The sequence below is a fragment of the Pterocles gutturalis genome, unplaced genomic scaffold (assembly GCF_000699245.1).
Source record: "Pterocles gutturalis isolate BGI_N339 unplaced genomic scaffold, ASM69924v1 scaffold10328, whole genome shotgun sequence".
Taxonomy (NCBI): Eukaryota; Metazoa; Chordata; class Aves; order Pterocliformes; family Pteroclidae; genus Pterocles; species Pterocles gutturalis.
Window position 1 is genome coordinate 915 of NW_010118058.1, and position 260 is coordinate 1,174.

The 260-nt window shown below is 63.5% G+C and overlaps 1 protein-coding gene across 1 annotated transcript in view; it reads right to left on the reverse strand.

The window, feature by feature from the left end:
* LOC104463640 (chromosome unknown open reading frame, human C2orf42) overlaps positions 1-252 on the reverse strand; it is a gene marked incomplete at both ends in the record, with an annotated part of 799 nt that extends 547 nt beyond the window's left edge. The window contains 2 exon segments of the mRNA XM_010076049.1: position 1; positions 3-252. The exon segment at position 1 is cut by the window's left edge and continues 346 nt beyond it. Of these exon segments, the coding sequence (XP_010074351.1) occupies position 1; positions 3-252 (251 nt within the window).
* Between the last annotated feature and the right edge of the window lie 8 nt (positions 253-260).

The following is a 260-nucleotide window of genomic DNA, read 5'->3' on the forward strand; positions in this document are numbered from 1 at the left end:
CAAAACACCGGTAATCCGGTCCCCGGTCCCTCTGCCGCACTGAATAAACCTGTAAATCGGAGCCGGTGACGAGCTTGACGGCGTCGACGCCGGGCTGCTTGCGCGTGCCGTAGCGGAAGACAGTCCTGCAGTTCTTGTTCTTGCAGCTCAGGCCGCGCGTGCCGTTGTAGGTGCCGCAGCGGGGACATTTCCGGATGCCCCGGAGTGTCGCCTTCCCCAGGTCGGACAGGAAGGAGGGGACCTTGGTCCTCACTGATGCC